This window comes from Natrix helvetica (assembly GCF_964273705.1).
Source record: "Natrix helvetica genome assembly, chromosome: W".
NCBI lineage: Eukaryota > Metazoa > Chordata > Lepidosauria > Squamata > Natricidae > Natrix > Natrix helvetica.
In genome coordinates, this window is record NC_138555.1 from 83,805,713 (window position 1) to 83,826,747 (window position 21,035).

At 48.0% G+C, this 21,035-nt stretch overlaps 1 protein-coding gene across 1 annotated transcript; it reads right to left on the bottom strand.

Annotated features, from left to right (window-relative positions):
• Positions 1-753: 753 nt before the first annotated feature.
• On the bottom strand, positions 754-19,699 carry LOC309400724 (vesicle-associated membrane protein 2-like). The gene is given in 6 exon segments (XM_081969365.1): positions 754-4,612; positions 5,995-6,046; positions 8,123-8,188; positions 8,190-8,282; positions 9,674-9,794; positions 19,565-19,699. Coding segments are annotated over 6 exon segments (351 nt in total). The 5' UTR covers positions 19,567-19,699; the 3' UTR covers positions 754-4,595.
• Positions 19,700-21,035: the final 1,336 nt, after the last annotated feature.

Here is a 21,035-nt window from a genome sequence, read left to right on the forward strand (position 1 = left end):
GAAGGAGAGGCAAAGGAAGAATGGAAAAAGGGAAGGAAAGGGAAGAGGGAGGAAGGAGAAATGGGGTGGAAGGAAGAATGGAAGGAGAGAGGAAGGGAAGGAAGGAGAAAGGTAGAGGAGAAAAAAAAGGGAAAAGGAAGGAGAATGGGAGGAAAGAGAAGTAAAGGTGCAGGAGGGAGGAATGAAGGAAAAATGGAGACAGGAGAAAGGAAGGAAAGAAACAGGAGAAAGGAAGGAAAGAAACAGGAGGAAGGGGAAAGAGAATTGAAGGTACAGGACGGACGGAGGAAAAATGGAGATGCAAGGAAGAAAGAGGCAAAGGTGGAGGAGGGGGGAAAGAAAGAAAAAGGGAAGACAAAGGAGAAAGACAAGAGGGCGGGAGGAAGAAGGGAAGGAGAGAAGAAGCGAAGGAAAGTTAAAGGAAGCGGAGGAAGAAAGGGAAAAAAGGGATGTGGGAAGGAAAGGAAGGAGAAAGAAAATCCAAGACAGAGGGAGGGGAGAAGGAACTTTATTCTGTGACCGTCATAAAAGTGAAAAACATAACCGTAACCTACGCTGCGCATCTCCCCTTAAACACCCCCCCCCATTTATTTCCAGAAGACAATCCAGAAATCCATGTTCGACCCCGATCGGTACCAACTCCCTTCAAGTTACTAATCGCCCGGTGAAGCATTGGATAAAATACATATAAAAATAAATAAATTCTCGGGGAGAAATCACCCCCACCCATTCCTTTGCATGGAAAAGAAAAGATGGTAAGGGGGGGGGGGGACGGACAACCACCGACTCAAAATTAAAATGCAACCAAGAAAAAGACCAGCATTGGGAGGCATTCTCCACAGGACATTTATTTATTGTAGGTTTTATTTTTATTTTTATCTCCAAATATCAATGAGTTCTTTGTGTGTTTCTTTTTTTTCACAGCATCATCAAACCCCCTGCTTGTATCCCAGATTGGCTCTTAAATTCCCCCCCCCCTTTTAAATTTTATTTTATTTTTTAAATTCCTGCTGTGCAGGGCTGGCAGTTTTAACTCAAGGAAAACTTCCTTCCCAACCAATATCTGTCTGGCTTCGGCTTTGGGCTGGGCTCCATTTTATTCCTCTTTTTCATTCTTTTTTCATTCCCCCCTTTGGGCAAGTTACACGGCCACAGCGACACCTGCTGGCCAAAACGGAGAGGGGCAGCCCCTTGTCTTCCTCTTCAGGTCCCCCCCACCTCAAAAAAACCACCCCATATAACTTTGTCTATTCCAATATTTTCCTCATCCTTGGGCCGCTTCAAGAGGGGGGAACTTCAACTCCCAGAATTCCCCCGCAGGATGTGTTCATGAACTCGCAGGCCGGGGGAGGGGGGGATTCTGGGAGTTGAAGTTCCCCCTCATCTTAAAAAGATGAGGGGGAACTTCAACTCCCAGAATTCCCCAGCAAGGATGTACTCACAGGGAGGGGAATTCTGGGAGTTGAAGTTCCCCTTCGTCTTAAAAAAGGAGGGGGAACTTCCAACACCCAGAATTCCCCCACAGGCAGGCTGGGGGAATTCTGGGAATTGAAATTCCCCTTCATCTTAAAAAGTGACATTATTGATAACATCGTTTTCCTCATCCTTGGGCCTCTTCAAAAGACGAGGGAGGAACTTCAATTCCCAGAATTCCCCCCCCCCCCCGACGATCTTGTGAACCCGCAGGCCAGGGAGGATTCTGGGAGTTGAAGTCTCCCCCCCCCCGGTCTCAAAAGTGGCATTATCGATTACACTATCTGTAACTTTTCGCACTGAAATCGTTTTGATCAAAAGGCAGCTCAAATTCTTTTTTCCCCCTGCACAAAATGCCGAAGACACCACGCAAAGACTTGCAGCCTAGCGAAAGGACCCACACACGTGTCTTGTTTAACCCATGGTGGCGGGTGGGCTCACAATCGGTGGCTTGCCTCACATGCCCCCCCCCGAAAATATCATTAGAGCCCTTCCGCCCCCCCCCCCCAAAAAAGCTAATTTAATCTGCCTTTGAATCAAACATTGGTTCTGGGATCCCTCAACCATAGACGACCCTTCTCCTAGACTATATATGGAAGACGATGTGTAATCCCTCCCCCCCCTTCTATCCCCGTGGCTCCATCTCTCAAGGTGATCTCCCCCTCCCCACTCTTTTCTCCCCCGGGAAATTGACCCTGCCTCTCCTCTGGCCAGCTCGAGGAGAGGATGGAAGTGAAGACCCCGCTCGAGCTCCGTCATCCCTCCAAACAAGGAACTGGGAGACCCTTCCCCAAATTTCTCCCTTCGGGCTCATTCTTGATCTTTTTCCCGCCAGGGCATTCCCCCCCCCCCCTTTCTTTCCCAAAATCCGTGTGTTGTTTGGTTTTCTTCCCCCTCCAGTGGGACATCTGGACCGGAGAGGGGTCTCCTGTCGAGACACCCACCCACCCACCCCCCGGCCATCGGTGCTTTGCCCTCCCCCAAAAACGTTTGCAGACGTCCGTCTTTCTCTCTTCCATCTTCGTCCTCTTCAAACAAAGATTTCCTTGGTCCCAGGGAGCAATTGTGTACAGAGAGGATGCAGCTGTTTTCCTCCACTGGGGGAGGAAAAAGGAGAGAAGAGGGAAGGCCGGCGGGGGTGGGGTGGGGGGGAAAGAGAAATTGGGGACTGGGTGTACCCCCCCCCCCAAAAAAATACTTTTTTAAAAAAAACCTCACACGTAAGCCAACATTATAAACAGGCCCGGAAACATGGCAGTTTGTGCTGAAACAGGGGTGGGTGGGTGGGTGGGGGATTGGTGGTCACTCGTCACAATTAATCACAACTACAACAGTTTGCAAAAGCTGAAAAGTGGCCAGGCTTGGAGGACAGAGCCAACAAGGGGGGAGGGGGGAGGGAAGAGATTGCACAAAGAGGAGGAGGAGGGGAGGGGAGTCTCTTTTATCCGCAGCCATTCCTTAGCGAGCTGTCGTCTCCCTTTCCTGCTTTTAAACCAGCTTCAAACCACCTCTTGGCTAAACCGAGGACAACAGAAAGCGCCGACAAAATATATATATATATATATATATATAAAATAAATCAATCAATTCATTCTAACAATAAAGTGATAACTTCACCTACAGGATTCGAACACAGGACGGCCCTCGTTTCGTTCACAGGATCGGGTCAGGAGGTATCTAGCCTAGTTAACTCCGGGAACGAGCCGCACCTCCGCACCGTTAACTGTTTATGCCGTTAAGATCTGCTGGTTTTTGCGTCTTCTGCCAAAGGAGACAAGCTGGACAGGGGTGGTTACGCACTGACTTTCCCTACCGCTCGGTGCTTCGATCGTGCGCGCGACTTGCATGAAAAAAAGAAACAAATCCCTAAATTGGACGGCGTAGAACCGGAGCAGGTGGACGGGCTCACCCGCGATTTCCGCTACCGTTGCGTGCGAACCGATACGAAGCGGTTGAATGCGACCTCTGAAGCTGGAGCGCACACACAAGACACCCCTCCCTCCTCTTATCCTCGTCACACATACACACCCAAGGCATGCATCCACAATCACGCACAACTCCTGAAAACAGGGTTTAGGTAGGCAGTAGATCGCAAGGGAAAAAAAACAACCACACAGGTCCTAAGAGGGAGGGTGGAAACATCCTCCTTCTCCGCTTTAGAGAACGAGTGGAATGTCAAGAGTCACAACGAAACGCCACAGCGGTTTCTACACGCAGGAAGTCAATGGCAGTAAAATCTCCGCCGTGGTTTCGGAGGAGGGAGGGAGAACGCCACGGCCGGCGGGAGGATTCCCACCCGGGGACGACCCTCGGAAAGGAGGCGTTAACTCCCCAACGCCAGGTGAGTTCCCCGGAGACACTTAAGGGAGAAAACTGGCAGTACGAGTCGAACAAGTTAACAAATAAATAAAGTTCAGAGGAGATCACCAGGTCTGGGGATAGGAGGAGAGGTGAGACCAAGAAACGGAGGACTAGCAGCGTGGCCGAGAAGACTAAACGAGGAGAGAGACTCTGAAGAGCGAGAGAGAGAGAGAATTTCTCCCGGATCTCCTCAACGAGCCAGCCGAAATCTTCCGATTCCAGCTATTTGGGGAAAAGGCAGGGGTACAATTCCAATATCGGGTATGATCCGTGTGGCAACTAGGAATTGCTCGGGGGGCGGAAAAATGGGGGGTCGGGAGCCCACCGAATTGGGGAACCGGGGGGGGGGGGGGAACCACGGAGGCAAGAATCGGGCAGGCGGCCTTGGTCCTCGAAGGTTTTATCGTTTAAAAATCAAGACACTGAAAAAACCACGGCGGGAGCAAAACATAGAAAGTCTAGATAGAAATCTACAAACAGACAAAATATAATATAATATAATATATATATATTTTATGTATATATATATATATATATGTATATATGTATATGTATAAATAACAAATCGGGCTATTTACAGGACAGCCACACGCAACGCCACGCTCACACACACACGCGGGGAAGGGAGGGAGGAGGGAGGAGGGGAAGGGAGGAGTCGTGGGGGGGGGGTATGGAGGGAAAGCTGGGCGCTGGAAGACTCGGCCCCGTGCGCCTCTCCTGGCCGCTGCTCCTGGTTGGGGAAACGTCTCGGAGAACTCCCACTAAGTACTGAAGTAAACTGCGGAGGAAGAAAAAAACAAAACAATATTTTATAAGGAGCCCTCCACAAATGAACGACTGTAATCGGACGCCGCCCATTACAGTTGTTCGGTCACTAAAAAAAACGGTCGTTCCGGTGACCGGCTCAGTTTTGTGAGCTTTTTTTTAACGGCGGTCATGGTTTGCTTTGGGTGTGGTTTTACTCACGCTAAAGCAGGGGTGTCAAACTGAACACAAATACCCCGCGCCTCATTTTTGCTGGCAGGCGGCTATGAAAACAAACTTTAAAAAAACCAAGGCCGAAAGCATTTGAGCGTCCAAGAAGGGATGGGAAAAGAGAAAGAGGGAAGAGTAAGAAAAAGAAGGAAGAGTGGGGAAGGAAGAAGAAAGGAGAATGAAGACGGAAGGAAAAAGAAAAGGAAGGGATTGAGGAAAGAAGGGAGGAAAGAAGGGATTGGGAGGAGGGTGGGAGGGTTTGAGGAAAGAGGAATTGAGAAAGCGAAGGCAGGAAGGAAGGAGGAAAGGAGGGAGGAAGGAAAGGATTGAGAGGAGGGAGAGAGGGAAGGAGGAATTGAGAAAGGGAATGTGGGAGGAAGGAAGGGAATGTGGGAGGAGGAAACAAGGGAGAGAGGAAGGGATTGAGAGGAGGGAGGGAAGGAGGGAAGAAGGAAGGAAGGAATTGAGGAAGGAGGAAAGAAGAGAGGAAGGAGGAAGGAAGGAAGGGATTGAGGAAGGAGGAAAGAAGGGAGGAAGGAAAGAAGGGAGGAAGGGATTGAGAGGAGGGAGGGAGGGAAGAAGGAAGGAATTGAGGAAGGAAGAAAGAAGGTAGGAAGGAAAGGATTGAGAGGAGGAAGAGAGGGAAGGAGGAATTGAGAAAGGGAATGTGGGAGGAAGGAAGGGATTGAGAGGAGGGAGGGAAGAAGGAAGGAATTGAGGAAGGAGGAAAGAAGAGAGGAAGGGATTGAGGAAAGAAGGGAGGAAGGAAGGGATTGGGGAAGGAGGAAACAATGGGGGAAGGAAGAGATTGAGAGTTGGGAGGGAGAGTTAGTGAGGAAGGAAGGAAAAAAAGAAGAAAGGAAGGAAGATAGGAGGGAAGGAGATTAAAATGAGAGAGAGGGAGGGTCTCAGGGAAGTCCTCTACCTTAGCACTTGGCCACCCTAGTTGCCCCCAACACGAGTCCCGTGTCATTCCAACCATGGCCACCCCCCTGGCCACACCCATCACGGCCATGCCCCCCCCTCCAGCCCTCCGCGGTCAACCACAACTCTGACGCAGCCCTCCATGAAATCAAGTTGAACCCCCTGCTCTAAATCCACTTCAGGGACTTTTCTGCCCCTCTTTACGTCCCATCGCCTCCCCCCCCCCCCCGATGGTTGTTGTTGTTTGCAAGGGTCACTCACCAATGATGATGATCAAGATAATGGCGCATATCACCCCCAGAATTATCATCATCTGTCGGGAGAAAAGAAGGGAAGAAGCCATGTTGAATGGGTCTACATCGGACTTCCTTCAGTGTCTGGATTGCTCCGTCGGATGCCGAGGGGAGAGCCGCTTCCCGTCTTAAAGCAAAACCTTTCCAGATCCTCTGTGATCCAGCTCCTTTCATGAGTGCTGATTCAACTCCCAGAATTCCCCAGCCGGCAAAGGTTTCCCGGGATTCGGACAAAAACAAACATCCCCTTGTTTTGACTTTCTTCAACTTTCTTCAACTTTCTTAATCGAGGATGGGAATGCAGCCGACATAATATATCTTGACTTCGGCCAAAAGTGTGTTTGTGGGGGGGAATTAACAACCCACGGCCAAATTAAAATGAATAAATGACTTCAAGGTGGTCTGGATAGCGTGATAAAGAAAGAATTAACTCATCGACCAGCTGGGGGATTCTGGGAGTTGAAGTCCACCCCCCTTCAAAGGGCTCCGACGGAGAACTACTGCCATGGAAGCTTAGGAGGCTGGCATTACGTACATCCAGAAGACTACAAGGACCCTGTGGCTCGGCCTGCTTTCAAGTGAGGTCCCTCATCAAGTTCACCCCGCCTTCCCAAACCTGATGCCACCGGGATGATCGCCGGAACGCCGACGGGTCCCCTTAGCTGTCACTGCGTTAATTGGTTTGCCAGCTGGTGCTTATATTCTGAGTTAGACAGTAGACTGAACTGTTCCTTATCTGACAAGGATTAATGCGCATGTCACATCATACGTCACACATTCTTTCCTTTCCTTCTGATCTTCCCTTCGCCTGCCAAGAGGACGCAGGCACACAACTCTGCCAAAATGCAGTTAATTGAGTTAGCAAGATTTGCATTTTATTTTATTTCATATTAAAGTGTTTTTTTATTAGAATATGCTCCGGGTTTTATTTCTGCTTATTCGGAAATATGCTACTAGGAGAGCCAACGGTCCACGCCTCATTAATTCAGGGTGGAACTTCCCCTGACATTAGCAACAACTAAGATCCAGATCATCGCAGAGGTCACGGAAGGAGCATTCCGGCCAAGAGCCAAGGTCCCTTTCCTCCCCCCCCCCCCCCCGCCCTCCAATATCCTCTCCACGTTTCTTGAATCCAGCCGGATCCTGGGATCTCTTCCCTCCAAACGTACTTTGCGCAGGTGGCCCATGCCACCTGATCCGTTTTGCCCGTTATTTCTCTCCGAACATCTCGAGATTTATTTCACAGATTTTGAAAAGAAGCGAGCGGAGATGTTCTGTCTGATCCACCATCAGGAGAAACCCGACAGAACAATTCACCAGTGGAACAGCTTGCCACCGGAAACTGTGTGTGTGTGTGTGGGGGGGGGCGCCATCACTGGAGGTTTGGAAGACGAGATTGGACAACCACCGGTCTGGGGTTTCCTGCCTGAGCAGGGGATTGGGCTAGAAGACCTCCAAGGTCCCTTCCAGCTCTGTTATTCCCGAGAGCAGGGGCTGGCAATCTGCGGCTCTGGAGCCACATGTGGCTCTTTATCCCTCTGCTGCGACTCCCTGTTGCCAGTTGGTAAAAGGAAAAAGGACGCCGTGCTAGGAGGAGACTCTATGGTGGGAAAACTAGACCAGACTTCTGGTCAGCTCCAGAATTGAATGGGAGACTTCCGGTTAGGACAGGGGCCGACAAACGGTGGCTCTGGAGCCGCATGTGGCTCTTTTATCCTCTGCTGCGGCTCCCTGTTGCTAGTTGGTAAAAGGAAAAAGGACGCCGTGCTAGGAGGAGACTCTATAGTGGGGGAACCGGACTTCCAGTCGGCTGCAACATTGAAAAAGGGGGTGGGGCTTCCGGTTCGGACATTTGTGTCTCTTTTGAGTGTTTAAGGTTGCCGACTTCTGTGCTAGAGGAATGACGCACGGCGGCATCTCTTTAACCTCAAGAGGTCTTCTCGGTGTAATATTGGTGGCGCCTCCCAGGGAGAAGACGACAAGGTCCCTCTCCCGAGTCAAGATCGGGTGGATCCTTTGGACGAAAAGGGAAGGAGGCAACCAGGTTTGTGGGCGAGGAGGAGGAGGAGGGGGTGCTCGGTCGCCCTCCAGCCTACCTTTAAGTTCTTCCACCAGTATTTGCGCTTAAGCTTGGCGGCGCTGGTTTCGAATTGAGAAGCTCCCGGCTTGGAGGGCGTCGGCACGGTCGTCCAGCTCCGAAAGCTTCTGATCTCTCTCTAGGACCTTGTCGACGTTGACTCGCATGATGTCCACCACCTGGAGGGAAAAAGAGACACCGCGGAGAAAGTGAGACGGAGGAGGAGGACGAGGAGGAGGCAGCAGCTAGAACCACCGAGATCTGGAAGCCGATAGAAGGGCCGAGTTTTAACACCGGGAAAGGAAATGTCTGCAAGGAAACCATCAAGCTCGGACAGCACAAAGGATCCTGCTATCCTCCTCTTTTCCGCCTCCCCTACTCTGCAAACCCTACTACTCCCGTCTAGCATTGATGGTATTACCTAGTCGGGTCATGAAACGTCTGCAAGGAAAACCACCCAGCTCAAAAGAGCATCAAGGATCCCATAGTCCTCCTCCTCCTCTTCTTCCTCCTCCTCCTCTTCCTTTTCCACTTCTTCCTCCTCCTCTTCCACTTCCTCATTCTCCTCCCCCTTCCTCTCCTCCAATCCCTTCTAGCACTGATGATGTTCCATAGTTGGGTCATGAAACGTCTGCAAGGAACACCACCCGGCTCAGAGAGCATCAAGGACCGCACAGTCCTTTTCTCCTCCTCCTCCCCTCCTCCCCCACGTCCTCTTCTCCTCCAGCTGCCCCCTCTCCTTCTCCTTGCCCTCCCATCCTCCTCTTCCTCTCCTTGCAAACCCAGCTAGAGCTGATAATGTTCCCTAGTTGGGTCATGAAACGTCTGCAAGGAACACCACCAAGCGCAGAGACCACCAAGGATCCCAGTCATCCTCCTCCTTCCCCCTTCTAACACTGATGATGTTACCTAGATGGGTCATGAAACCTCTGCAAGGAAACCACACAACTTAGTGAGCACCAAAGACCCCCCCAGTCTTTTTCTTTCTTCCTTCCTTCCTTCCTTCCTTCCTTCCTTCCTTCCTTCCTTCCTTCCTTCCTTCCTTCCTTCCTTCCTTCCTCCTCCCTCCCCTCCCTCCCCTCCCCTGACACTGATAATGTTCCCTAGTTGGGTCATGAAACATCTGCAAGGAATACCACCCAGCTCAGTGAGCACCAAGGACTCCTCAGAAGATTGACCCGTAATGGTCACCTCCGTCAAACCGAAGGATTCTGAGAAAGACTTATCTTGGGTGACGTCAACCTCCCCAAACCTCACCTCCAGCCAGCTAAGCGAAGAATTAAGGAAAGTACAACGGACTAAAAGCCAAAAGGAGGGTTAAATGTCCCATAGCCCTCAGGAAGCCCCCCAAAATTTGGGGGCCTTCTCAGGAAAATACCCTTTGGTGCCCCCTGACAAGGAGGGGCATAAGATGTCCCTTCCACCTCTGGGGTAGTGTTCCTCCCCCCCATCCCCAGCATGGACTTCAACCCCCAGAATCCCCCACTTCTCACCTCATCCACTTGAGCCTGGAGTTTCTGCCCCCTTCCCCCAGCATGGACTTCAACTCCCAGAATCCCCCACTTCTCACCTCATCCACTTGAGCCTGGGTTTGCTGGAGCCTTCGGTTACTGGTGAGGTTGGGCGGGGGAGGAGGGGGACCCCCGGCCTCTCCTCCGGCAGCCGCGGGCAGGGCAGCAGCATTAGCCGACCTGAAAGAAGACAAGGGGGGAGGGTGATTTTTTGCGTTTTGCACACGGCAGCTTAAAAACAAAAGGGGAGAGGGGATTATGGGTTTGCAAGGAGGTCTAACTCCTTAGCATCAGAGCGTGTTAATATAAGGCAACTGGCAGTTGGAACAGAGTTCTTTTCAAGTGGGGAGGGGGAGTAGAACGTCTAAACTCCCAGCCTTCAGGCCAGATGAAATAAAGCCTCTGAACCTGAACAGACCTCCTCCCCACACTCCTCCCCGTGGGTTTCTCAGCATCCAAAACTTGTTGGGGTCTGAATTGGGACCTAACCTCCAACAAAAGTACCTAGAGCCAAGCCTTGTGATGAAGTTCCCAGAATTCCCCCCCCCCAGCCACCGCTGAGGATTCTGGGAGGAGAAGGCTAAACCGCTAGGAAATGGACAAGGTTAGGAAGGAGAGGGGCAGGCTAAAGAAAGACCTTTTTTGAACACTTCTTGTGAATTAGATCAGGCAAGGTTGGGTCAAAGGCCCGATCGGACCCCTAACATGAGGCTACATCGGTGGACTTCACTCCCAGAATTCCCCAGACATTATGCTTGAAGATGGGTGGGTTTCAATTCCCAGAATTCCCTAGTCAGCATGTTTTAAGATAGGTGGACTTCAACTCCCAGAATTCCCCAAAAATTATGCTTTAAGATGGGTGGACTTCAACTCCCAGAATTCCCGAGCCACCATGCTTTGAGATGGCTGGACTTCAATTCCCAGAATTCCCCAAACATTATAGTTTAAGATGAATGGGTGTGTTTTACGATGGGTGGACTTCAACTCCCAGAATTCCCCAGACATTATGCTTTAAGATGAATGGGTGTGTTTTTCAATGGGTGGACTTCAACTCCCAGAATTCTCAGTCAGTATGCTTTAAAATGCTTGGACTTCAACTCCCAGAATTCCCCAGTCAGCATGCTTTCATATGGGTGGACTTCAACTCCCAGAATTCCCCAGACATTATGCTTTAAGATGAATGGGTGTGTTTTTCAATGGGTGGACTTCAACTCCCAGAATTCTCAGTCAGCATGCTTTAAAATGCTTGGACTTCAACTCCCAGAATTCCCCAGACATTATGCTTTAAGATGGGTGGACTTCAACTCCCAGAATTCCCCAGTCATCTTCCCCCCCTCTCTCCCCCCCCCCGAACCCCCACCATTTTATGCTAGCGATTTTAAAGAAACAGCGCAAAATTTCTTCTCCTTTGGGAAATGCCTTTGTTCAAACATATAACCCCAGCTTGCCTTTGAGAATTTCAGCTGCATAAAAAGACAGCAGTGGGATAACAGGAGGAGCCGCGTAATTAGAGGGAGGGTGTTAAGAGAAAGAGCTTTAGGCTTAATCCCTGGGAAGGGATTAACAAACCAAGATTAGTAGTACAGTAGTATAGTAGTAGTACAGTAACCATCTCTAAATTACCCAAAAAAAGCAAATTGGAAAATTATCCTGTTAGGTGACAAGATGAGCCAAGGAGCGGAAACAAGACTGTGGAATTTCAAAATTCTCCAGGAAACCGCCTTGTAAATCCGACATGCGTGTAACACACATGTGTGTAACATAGATCGGTAGAAGATGGATAATTCATCCAGAGAGTCCTCGATTTACGACAATCATCTTCTTTTAAAGACCCCGTAATCCCTTGCGGGGTGGAGTCTGGGGCAACCGAATGGAGCTAGCAGAGTGTTTTACTGGCCAGATGCCCTTCGTGTCTCCGATGAGGAGTTATATTCGGTAAGATATATTCTCATTGTGCCCAGAGAGAGAAATATCTGCCTCCATCTCGAATCGAACTCACGGCCTCCTGAGGCGAGAACTCCACCTGTAGGCCATTGCACCACGCCCTCGACTTACGACAAAATTTCCAGGCAAGGCAGCGAGTCACACAGGCCCCATTTCACGACTCTCTCTTTTTTCGGCCTGGATTGTTAAGTGAATCAACTGTGGTGGTTAAGTGAGTCACATGGTTGTTAAGCGAATCCAGCTTCCCCCTCCTATTGACTTGGCTTATTGGGAGCCCCAGCTGGGAAGGTCGCAAATGGGGAATGGCATGACCCCAAAAGGCGTCATAAATACATCCAAGGGCTCCAACTTTTATTACGCGACCTTGGGGATGCTGCAATGGTCATAAGGGCGAGGATCAGTCATTATCAGAGCTTTTCCAATGGCCGTTGTCATTTCAAACAGTCGTAAGTCCAGGATGACACCTGTGGGGCGATCCAAAATCTCCCATTTGTGGGGTAAGATGGGCCATTGTAGCTAGTCCTCGACTTACGACCACAATTGAGCCCCAAATTTCTGATGTTAAGCGAGACTTTGGCTAAATGAGCTTTGCTCCATTTTACGACCTTCTTTGCCACGCTTAAGTGAAGCGAATCAATGCCGTTTTAAGCTACTCACACGGTCGTTAAGTGAATCCAGCTTCCCCGTCTACATGGCCCGTCAAAAGGGGATCACGTGACACACCCCCAAGGGCACGGCAACCGTCGTAAGTACGAGTCAGTGGCCCAGCGTCCGAATTTTGATCACCTGACCACGGGGGGGGGGGGAGCCACGGTTGTAAGCGTGAAAAAAGGTCCTAAGTCCCTTTCTTTCTTCAGTGCCGCTGCAACTTTCAACGGTCACTAAATGAAAAGGTTGTAAAGTGAGGACTACTCTGCTGAAAGAGGGTTTGCGTTTCTAATTTCGGCCCCCAATTCGGCAGGACAGACAAGGAAATGAAAATTTAAAAACTCACAATGACAACTATTTCTCAAGGGAAAAAAACAGTTCCTGGTTCAAAGAACATCTTGCATTTTTGAAAGCCCCAAAATAATAATCAAACGGAATAAAAATGAAATCAAAGAGAAATCCAAACAACCCAGCAATGAAATAAAATAAAGTGGCAATGAAGGGAAGTAATGGGATCAATACAATAAAACAAAACAGAAATAAAATGCAAACCGGAATGGAAACACTGCAGAGGAAAACAGCAATGAAGTGAAATAAAATAAAAACCAATGAAACGAAATTAAAAAAAAAAAATAGCAGCTCTCCAAGATGAGGCCGACAAACCTGACAAATAAATAAATTCAAAAGGAAAATGAAATCAAACTGGAAATCAAGCAAAATAAAAAACAGAGATGAAATCAAGTCTAAAAATGAAATCGCACAGCACAAAAATGAAATAAAGTAAAAGTAAAGATATAATACAATAGTAGAGTTGGAAGGGACCTTGGAGGTCTTCTAGTCCAACCCCCTGCCTAGGCAGGAAAGATGAGGACATGAAGCATGGGCCGTCCTCGACTTACAACAGTTCGTTTAGTGACCGTTCAAAGTTACGACGGCACCCCCCCAAAAGAGAAACCTACGACCGTTTTTCACACTTAACAACCGCTGCAGCATCCCAGGATCCAAATTTAGACGCTTGGGCAACCAACTCAGATTTGTGACCGTTTGCAAGATCCCTGGGTCACGGGATCCCCAGTTACGACCTTCCGAGCCCGCAAAGTCTATGGGGAAGCCCCGATTCGAATTGACCACCGTGTTGCTAACTTAACAACTGCAAGCGAGTTGCTTAACGACGGTGGTCGCAAAACGGAGCAGAGCTCACTTTAACCAATATCTCACTTGGCAAGAGAAAGTGTTGGGCTCTAGGGTGGCCGTAACACGAGGACTACGCATAAACCATCTTTGCCACCCTGAAAGTTGCCAATTTCCCCCCCAAAAAACTAAAAAACGGAACCAGGAACCGACGTGATGCGAATAAAGATGGTTGTGGCCCACCAGTGGAGCTGGAAGCAGATTCGGACATTGGGAGGGTTGGGGAGGAACCTGGGCCAGTCCTGGAGTCTGGGGAAGGCTCTGATGAGGGCTCTGTGTCGGAGGCAGAGAGAGGGCCAGAGCCATCTGACAGTTATCAGCTGCCTTCAGAGTCAGAGATCAATGGGGCAGAAGAACAGCTGGAGCCTTTTCCCAGTGTGCGCATGGGCAGAGCGGCCAGACGAAGGGAGCAGCTAAAGAACAGGGGTTGACTTGGGAGTAAGGCCACAGGTGGATGATGAATGGCCCCTCCCAGAGGAAATAAAAGAGGGAGCGCCAGGGGAGTGGAGTTTGCAGGAGTTCGCTTCATTGGTTCGGGACTCTCTGAGATTCCTGGCTAAGTTCTGCAGAGATCGGCCTGGCGGCTCTCCAAGCCTGATAAGGTCGGTGACCGTAAATCCTCCCTGGAAAGACTTTGGATGGGAATGAGCAGAATTCACAGTCAATGAATCAAAGGTTTTTTTTCGTTGGGACCAGGAATTTTCTTCCCGCTCTTGGGAAGCCTCGGTCAGAATAAAGATTTCAAGGGCAACCTGGCTTTGTCAGGATTCATTTTCCCTGATAATCTACTAAAAAAAAGGGCATGATATGCCTTCTACACACACACACACACACACACACACACAACACACAAAAACAACACACACACACACACGAATTTGCAGTCAACCTGCTGCAATTAACAAGTGATGACTCAGTCACGACTTCTGGGAAGAGGGGACCGATTTCAATGCATCCATTGAAAGGATGACTAAGGAGGCTCGGAATGGCGCACGAGGTCACCGCTGTGATATCACCGGCCGATTCGATCCCGAGACCGGCACACGCCATCGCCCCGCGGATGGATCCACACGATCTTGCCAAACCCCTTCCAGATGCCACCCAAAGATGCTCGCTGGCAAGCCCAAAGAATGGTGGAGAATTGAAACACTGGAGCCCGGTCGCTTCCGAAGCTTTCCTCATTTCCGGCCCCACGTTACTAGTCCTCGCCGTCTGCAAACAGATGAGGAGGGTTGAAATCAATGCACCTGGTGTTTCAGGTGCAGAGGTCAACCATCCTCCTCGGTTTGGACGGTGAGGACTAGCAACTTGGGCAGAAAAGAGGAGAGCTTTGGAAGCTTCTGTTCAATCATCCTTCTCAGTTTGGGCGGTGAGGACCAGTAACTTGGGCAAAAAAAGAGGAGAGCTTTGGAAGCTTCCGTTCAATCCTCCTCGTTGGTTTGGCCGGTGAGGACTAGTAACTTGGGCAAAAAAAGAGGACAGCTTTGGAAGCTTCCGTTCAATTATCCTTCTCAATTTGGGCGGTGATGACTAGTAACTTGGGCAGAAAAGAGAACTTTGGAAACTTCCGTTCAATCATCCTTCTCAGATTGGGCGGTGAGGACTAGTAACTTGGGCAGAAAAGAGGAGAACTTTGGAAGCTTCCGTTCAATCTTCCTTCTCAGTTTGGGCAGTGAGGACTAGTAACTTGGGCAAAAAAGAGGAGAGCTTTGGAACCTTCTGTTCAATCCTCCTCCTCGGTTTGGGCAGTAAGGACTAGTAACTTGAGCAGAAAAGAGAACTTTGGAAGCTCCCGTTGTCAAATAAGCTGGCTCGTTTTCCCAGCCTGTGGAGTAAAATCCCCAGAAGTAACTATGATACAATCGCTATCAAATAAATCTATATTTTTATATACGGATAGGGAGCTCTGCGTTTGAAGATCGAAGTTGCAAAAGCCGAGCCGGAATTCTCCCATTTTACATTCCAGATTTGTCTATTGACATCCGCTCCCAGTTTTATTGAGGATGCGAGGGCTAAATATATATTAACTTATAAATCTATTTATCCCCTGCTTGCCAGGAGTTCAAACGGCGTACAGCAAATAAGCATTCCAGCCCCCCAACCCCAAAACAGAAAGCCAACACGTTAAAACCCACATTTTAAAACCCACACTTTAAAAAAAGGAACAGGAGGAGAACAAAGCCATCCGTTTGCCAAGAAAAGATTCCCTTTTTTGGCTGCCTTGAGTTCTTCGTAAAAATAATAAAGGAAAGCCACAAACCTCCTTTTTATCATCCCGTAATCCCTTAATTCATGATAGTAAAATATTCATTCATAAATATTTCCAGAGCAGGCACGCCGGTTACCAAGAAATACTTCTCAAAGAAAGATATATATATTTCATTATATAAATATATATTTATATGCATACGGCGCGCAAAATAAATCCATCAAAATCCAGATTGATTATTACTAGGGAGGAATAAAACAGAAAAAGGAAAGGAGACCAAGAAGAGAGAATTACTTAAATTCATGCAAGGCGAGTGGATGAGCCTTAAGAGGTGAGCAAATGAAACTAGATTTAGGAGCGATTTTAATTTTTTTGCAGAGTTTCTGAACCTCAGTGAGTTTAAAAGACGGTTGGAACTTCAACTCCCAGAATTCCCCTCGTTGTGCAGGCCGGGGGAATTCTGGGAGTTGAAGTCCAACCGGTCTTCAATTTGCACAGATTGAGGTGCATTGACCCCCTATTCTAGAAGGCTGAACCCGTTTCACTCCCCCAGCCTTGTGAGTGTGACACACGCACAACTCACAAAGAATGCCAGTCTGTGTCTAAGAAAGGCAGCAAACAATCAACAAGAACCAGGCAGCAGCTCAACCGGCTTAGCGCTTCTGTCAACAAGAGGCTTTGTCTGTCCGTCATGCAATCAACCTTCCTTCCTTCCTTCCCCTCTGCAGATCTGGCTCTCAGCCCAGATTCCAGGCAGATCCACCCACAGGAGTTGCGAGTTCGAATCCCACCGACAAAAGAATAATAATAATAGTAATTTTTTTTAAAATCACATTATTGTGCCTTTCGCCCAGCTCGTGCATATTACATTTTGCAGGAGAGGAAGGAAGGAAAGGAAGGTTTTGTGGTTTGGTTTGGTTTTTTTAAAATTGAAAACCAAGATTTCTAACCTCAACTTCCTTTTTTTTAAAAAAATTGCAGGATCTCTTTTTACGGATGATTGACAGCTCTCTCAAATCAGAGCCCTGCCATGCAAGGGAGGGGGTGTCGATGTCTTTCTTTCTTTCTTTCTTTTTAAAAAGGATGAAAATATGGATCAGCATGGAAAGAAGGGGTTAAAAAAAAAAAAACACCCCGAACCTTCGATTTGGGAGTTTTTTTTCTTAATAAAACCACTTTTTTTTTTTAAACAAGGGAAAGAATTGAGATTGTTACAAAAAGGAAACACCTCTCCCTCTCCAAAACAAAATAAATGAAAATTAGGACATGGAAGATTCTTTCTGGATGGTGGGATGGATGGCCGATCCATTGAATAAATTAAAATAAAGTCGGCTTGGAAGGAGGGAATTGCAATAAGATCACCAACTGAATAGTTCTGATTTATTTTTTCTTTATTTGTTTTTTTTTCGCAGCTGGTGTGATTCAGCACCTGCTGAAGACTGGGAGGTGTTTATAGGCAATCTTTCCATTCAACCCCCTTGTTAGAAAATAATAATAATAATAATAACAAAAACGGTTTATCGCAAAACATTAAGAGATCGAAGCCCTTAAACCCCACTGGATAATAAATCCCTGATTGTCAATAAATCACTGATGCTTTGCGTGTGTGTGTGTGTTACATTCTAACGGTCAAAAGCAGCTTAATTTCTTCCTTAATTTCCTTCATTTTTCTTTGGGGTTTGCAAAATATGCCGACACATTTCCCAATCTGCATTCTCCGGATTGCAATCGCGGAAAAAGCCATTCCGTATATATTTCCCACGAGACCTGTGGCTCTTTTTTTAAAAAAATAAAAAAATTTCCAACCAGACCTCGGAGAATAACACCCGGCGGCACTCTGCACGATCCCAGGAGCATCTTCAGACATCCTATTTATTCTGCATGCAATGTTCCATCGGTGTCGTTTGAAGAGGGGCGGGACTTCAACTCCCAGAATTCCCTAGCCAGATGGCCGGGGAATTCTGGGAGTTGAAGTCCACCCCTCTTCAAATAAGCAGAGGTTTGAAAAACACTCATAAAAGATATTTTCTCTGCTCTCCCATCTCCTTTCCAATAGCCAATTCGGTGCCTAAAATCTGCTCCTTCCCAGCTAAAAAAGTCAGCGGCATAAAATCACCTTCTGCATTTCGAGACGGGGCAAAACACCCCCCCCCACAATTTATTTTATCTGCATCACCCCTCTACCCATATTCCACTCCGCAAATGCTACCACCAATGCATGTTCAGCCCTTTGCAAAATCCCATTATATTCTTATTTATTTTGCAACCTTCCTGGAGCCCACTGGGAGTTTCTCACCCACCCACCCAGGTGGGGTGGGGGGGATCAAGAAGCCAAATCAGGGAGGTTCCACCCCCCACACCCAAAATCCAGGACAAAAATAAAATAAAATAAAAATCCACACCAACCACAAAGGAAAACTCTAGCAGTGTCACCGCCAGGAGAGAGAAAAAAGAGAGGGGGGGGGTGTTGATATTTTTAGCATCCTCCATCTGCCCCGCTTGCAAAAATCTAAAAATACTCCAAAAAAAAGAGGGGGGGGGAGAAGAAGAGAGGATATGCATCCTTCTTAAAGAGGCATCACCTCCCTCCCCCCCCAAAAAATCACCTCTTGGTGCCCCATCCTTTCCTTTCAATCCTATTGTTCCTTCCTGACAGCTTGCCCAAGGGATGTTTTTATTGCAAAATGTTTTTAAGCTCCCCGTTTTTCACCCTTTGCAATTCCCAAGTGTGGGAAAGAGGCATTTTTTTAAAACGTTTATTTTTTATTTTTAAATAACACGCCCACCCTCCACCTGTATGCAAAATAGGGCGGGGATTTTGGACTCCCTTCCAAAAATGCTTTTTTCTTCTTCTTTCCTTCTGTTTTGGATCCTTCTCCACCCCTTTTTTTTTGAAGGGGGGAGGGGGTCTCAGGAGGTTAATTTGCACATAGGAGAGCCAGAGGCTGCACGCATGCATGCATGCATTCAATGCACACACGTATATATTACACGTGTGTGCATCTCCACCCTAGACCAAAAAAAAAGGGGGGCGCCTTTAAAACAAATGTTAAAATTGCAAAAAAAACACCTTTGCATTCAAAGGCAGCCCCCACTTTCTAACACCCCCCCCCTCCGCCTTATTTTTTTTTTTTTGCACGTTTGCAAAAGGCAAAGCGAGCGTGCAAAGATGACCTCATTTATTCCTGGGCAAGGAATAAATAAGAGAGGGAGGGGAGGTTTGGAAATGCAATATTTTTTCCCTTTTTTGCACCCCAGGCGGGTGGGGGGCGTTGGAAAGGGTCGTCTCCCCCCTCCCCATATTTGGAGATTGGGGGGGGATTAAAAAGGGGCCTTTTTTTAAAGGGGTCCAACAGTTTCATTCATTGGGGGAGGCAAGGTACGTGCCCTTGGGGAGGGGGAGAAAGCCACCTTAAACCCAAGTCTTCCCCCTTTTTGGTTTTCTTTGGGGAGGGGGCAGCCCCGCCACCCTAGATCTGAACTCCCCCCTTTTTAAAAATCAAGACTGGGAGGGAGGGAGGGAGGGAGGGGGGGGCGACACAAGAGACCCAGAAGGAAGCATCCATTGCAGCAAAATATATTTTAAAAAGGCAGAAAGGTCGCGTCGTGTGGTTTATCCTTCGCAAGCCCCCCTCCCCATTTGCACCCCCCCAAAAAATGAAAAATATGCGTGGGAGGAGGGGAGAAGAGCCGCTTGCCGATGCACCAAAATCCAATGCAAGCCGGGGGAACGTGCACCTCCGTCTCCTTGCAAAAAGACCCTTCCCCACCCAGGGAAAAAAAATAAAAAACACGAGACCCCCCCCACCCCTTGTTACTGCGGGCGGCATCCGAGGCGTGGGCGGCGAGAGAGAGAGAAGGAGGGGGGAAACCCTTCCTTTCTCGCGTGCACCTGCTTTAATGCAAGAAAAGGAGCATTGCACGCCGATGCCCGCCTTGCATCGAAGCGGCTACTTACATCGCGGAGGACGCTGGCTGTGGCGGGCGGGCGGGCGGTCAGTGGCGGCGGCGGCGGCGGCGGCGGCTGCGAGGCTCGCGCTCCCCGAATGAAGCTGCTCGCTCGGGCAGAGGCAGCAAAATGGCGGCCGAGCTGTCACATCCGGGCATTTCGGAGAGGGGAGGGGGGAGGGGGGGAGGAGAGGAGGAGGAGGGAGAAAGAAGGAGTCCGCCATCTTGGTCAGGCTCCTTTCTCACCTGTCTCCCTGAGGAGAAAAAACAAACCAACCAACCCATAACATTTCAATAAAAACCGACTCAAAACACGACAAAGGGAAAACAAACATCCCAAACAGGGCGCCTTGAAGTCCTAATTCTCGTCCTATTTTTAAATGACCCCCCACGGATCCCTTGCAGGGGTGGAGTCTAGGCCACTTGAATGGAGCTGAGGGTTTTACTGGCTGGATGCCCTACCTGTCGCCAATATGGAGTTTTGTTTCGGCAGATATATTCTCAGTAATATTGGGAATGCGGAATTCACTTATCTATTTATCTTCATGTATGAATCTATATATGGGTGGTCCCTTGCCTTGCAACAACGGTTCATTTAGTCGTCATCTTTTAATGACCCCCCCCCCCCCCCATAATCCCTTGTGATATGGAGTCTGGAGATGATAGATAGATAGATAGATAGATAGATAGATAGATAGATAGATAGATAGATAGATAGATAGATAGATAGATAGATAGATAGATAGATAGATAGATAGATAGATAGATAGATAGATGATAGATAGATGTAGGTAGGTAGATATAATGAGAGAGAGGATGATAGATGATAGATAGATAGATAGATGATAGATAGATATAGATAGATAGATAGATAGAGAGATGATATAGATAGATATAGATAGATAGATAGATAGATAGATAGATGATAGATAGATGTAGGTAGGTAGGTAGGTATAATGAGAGAGAGGATGATAGATAGATAGATATAGATAGATGATAGATAGATGTAGGTAGGTAGGTAGATATGAGAGAGAGGATGATAGATGATAGATAGGATAGATAGATAGATGGATGATAGATAGATAATACATAGATAGATGTAGGTAGATTCTATCTATCTATCTATCTATCAATCTAATACATAGAGATATATAATAGATAAGAGATATATGAGAGAGAGAGAGATCTTTTAATGACACCGTAATCCCTTGTGAGGCGGAGTCTGAGCAACTGAATGGAGCTGTTTACTGGCCAGATGCCTTTCCTGTCGCCAATGCCGAGTTATATTCAGCAGATATATTCTCAATATTGAGAATGTGGATTTCACTTACCTATTTATCGTCACATATAAATCTATATACCAGTAGTCCCTAGACGTGCAACAACAATTCATTTAGTCGTCATCACCATCGTCATCTTTTAATGACCCTATAATCCCTTGCGGAGTGGAGTCTTGGGCAACTGAATGGAGCTGAATGTTT